Below are 3088 nucleotides of genomic sequence, written 5' to 3' on the forward strand. Positions count from 1 at the left end.
TAGCGGAACAAAACATCACATCACTGCTTACTCAGGTGAACAATTAGTTGAGCCAAACAAAATATTCAACTCTTGTTGTTATTCTAACAAAAGCTATAAGTTCTCCATTTTTTTGTTCATTTAACCCACAATTGTTCTCCCTGGTTATGTCTCTTTAACTGGGTGGGCAACACAGCTGATTGGTTCCAAACATTGTGAACTTCCAAAGGCGTGTAATGGGCCAAATCTATGGCTTTCCTGGCAGCGACCGTTCCCGGCACTAATCACGCACATCGCCAACCACGCACACGGCCAACAACGCACATCGCCAACCGCGCACATCGCCAACCACGCACACCACCAACACCGCCAACCGCGCGCACCGCCAACCGCGCACACCGCCAACCACGCACACCACCAACACCGCCAACCACGAACACCACCAACACCGCCAACCGCGCGCACCGCCAACCGCGCACACTGCCAACCACGCACACCGCCAACCGCGCACACTGCCAACCACGCACACCGCCCACCACGCCCACCGCCAACAACGCCAACCGCGCACACCGCCAATCACGCACACCGCCAACCCCGCAAACCGCCAACACCGCCAACCGCGCACACCGCCAACCACGCATACTGCCAACACCGCCAACCACGCACACCGCCAACCACTCATACCGCCACACCGCCAACCACGCACACCGCCAACCACTCACACACCGCCAACACCGCCAACCGCACACCGCCAACCACTCATATACCGCCAACACCGCCAACCACGCACACCGCCAACCACTCATACGCCAACACCGCCAAACACCGCCCAACCACGCACCGCCAACCACGCACACTGCCAACTGCGCACACTGCCACCACCACTCACACCGCCAACACCGCCAACCGCGCACACACCGCGACCCACGCACACCGCCAACCGCGCACACCGCCAACCACGCACTGCCACTGCCACACTGCAACCACGCACACTGCCAACCACTCACACCGCCAACACCGCCAACCGCGCACACCACGAACCACGCACACCGCCTAACCGCGCACACTGCCAACCACGCACACCGCCAACCACGCACACCGCCAACCATGCACAAAGCCAACCATGCACAAAGCCAACACCGCCAACCACGCACATCACCAACCACTCACACCGCCAACCACGCAAACCACCAACCACACACACCGCCAACCACCCACACCGCCAACCACGCACACCGCCCACCACTCACACCGCCAACACCGCCAACCGCGCACACTGCCAACCATGAACACTGCCAACCACGCACACCGCCAACCATGCACACCGCCCACCACGCACACCGCCAACCACGCACACCGCACACCGCCAACACCGCCAACCGCGCACACTGCCAACCACGCACACTGCCAACCACGCACACCGCCAACCACGCACACCGCCAACCACGCACACCGCCAACACCGCCAACCGCCCACACCGCCAACCACCCACACCGCCAACCACGCACACCGCCAACCACCCACACCGCCAACCACGCACACCGCCAACCACCATACCGCCCACACCGCCAACCGCGCACACCGCCAACCGCGCACACCGCCAACCGCGCACACCGCCAACCACGCACACTGCCAACCACGCACATCGCCAACCACGCACACCGCCAACCACGCACACCGCCAACCACCACGCACACCGCCAACCACTCACCACCGCCAACACCGCCAACCGCGCACACACCGCCAACCACGCACACTGCCAACCACGCACATCGCCAACCGCGCACACCGCCAACCACGCACACTGCCAACCACGCACATCGCCAACCACGCACACCGCCAACCACGCACACACCGCCAACCACGCACACCGCCAACCACGCACACCGCCAACCGCGCACACCGCCAACATCGCCAACCATGCACACCGCCCACCACGCACACCGCCATCACCGCCACCGCCAACCATGCACACCGCCAACCGCGCACACCGCCAACCATGCACACCGCCAACCACGCACACCGCCAACCGCGCACACGCCAACCAACCAACACACGCCACACCGCCAACCACCACACACCGCCACCATGCACACACCGCCAACGCACACCGCCAACACCGCCAACCACGCACACCGCCAACCATGCACACTGCCAACCGCGCACATCGCCAACCACGCACATCGCCAACCACGCACACCGCCAACCACGCACATCGCCAACCACTGATCTATCTCTCCCTACTAACCCCATTCTCCTGCCTCCTTCCCATAACCCTTAACACCTGTATAGTCAAAAATCTATCTATCTCTGTCTTAAAAAATATCCATTGACTTTGCCTCCACAGCCCTCTGTGGCAAAGAATTTCATGGATTCAACATCCTCTGACAAAATAAATTTTTCCTCATCTCCGTCCTAGAAGAACATCCCTTAATTCTGAGGCTATGATCTCTAGACCTAGACCCTCCCACCAGTGGAAACATCCTCTCCATATCCACTCTATCCAAGCCTTTCACTATTCTATACGTTTCAATGAGGTCCCCCTTCATTCTTCTACACTCCAGTGAGTACAGGCCCAGTGCCGACAAACGCTCATCATAGGTTAACCTACTCATTCCTGGGATCATTTTTGTAAACCTCTGGACGCTCTCCAGAGCAGCACATCCTTCCTCAGATATGGTGCCCAAAATTGCTCACAATATTCCAAATGCGGCTTTAGCAGTGCCTGAAAGAGCCTCAGCATTACATCCCTGTTTTTGTATATAAGCCCTCTTGAAATAAATGCTAACATTGCTTTTGCTTTCTTTACTATTGATTTGATTTGCAGATTAACTTTTTGGGAATCCTGCACCAGCATTCAAAGTCCCTTTACACCTCCATTTCTGTATTCTCTCCACATTTAGAAAATAGTCCACGTGTTTACTCCTACTACCAAAAGACATGACTCCACACTTCGCTACACTATATTCCATCTGCCACTTCTCTGCGCACTCTCCCAACCTGTCTAAGTCCTTCTGCAGAGTCCCTGCTGTCTCTACACTACCTGCCCTTCCACCTATTTTTGTATCATCCACAAATTTGACCACAAAGCTTTCAATCGCCTCATCAA

The 3088-nt window shown here is 57.6% G+C and overlaps 1 protein-coding gene across 1 annotated transcript; it reads left to right on the top strand.

Moving 5' to 3' along the window:
- Positions 1 to 228: 228 nt before the first annotated feature.
- LOC129703780 (uncharacterized) lies at positions 229 to 2208 on the top strand. Its single transcript, XM_055646490.1, has one exon. It carries the CDS (start codon positions 229 to 231, stop codon positions 2206 to 2208), a length of 1980 nt encoding a protein of 659 aa, XP_055502465.1.
- Positions 2209 to 3088: the final 880 nt, after the last annotated feature.

Source organism: Leucoraja erinacea, chromosome 14 (assembly GCF_028641065.1).
Source record: "Leucoraja erinacea ecotype New England chromosome 14, Leri_hhj_1, whole genome shotgun sequence".
Classification (NCBI taxonomy): Eukaryota; Metazoa; Chordata; class Chondrichthyes; order Rajiformes; family Rajidae; genus Leucoraja; species Leucoraja erinaceus.

What these genes read in the sequence shown, in the direction of transcription:
- LOC129703780 (XM_055646490.1), top strand. Translation starts at nt 229, where the DNA reads ATGGCTTTCCTGGCAGCGACCGTTCCCGGCACTAATCACGCACATCGC.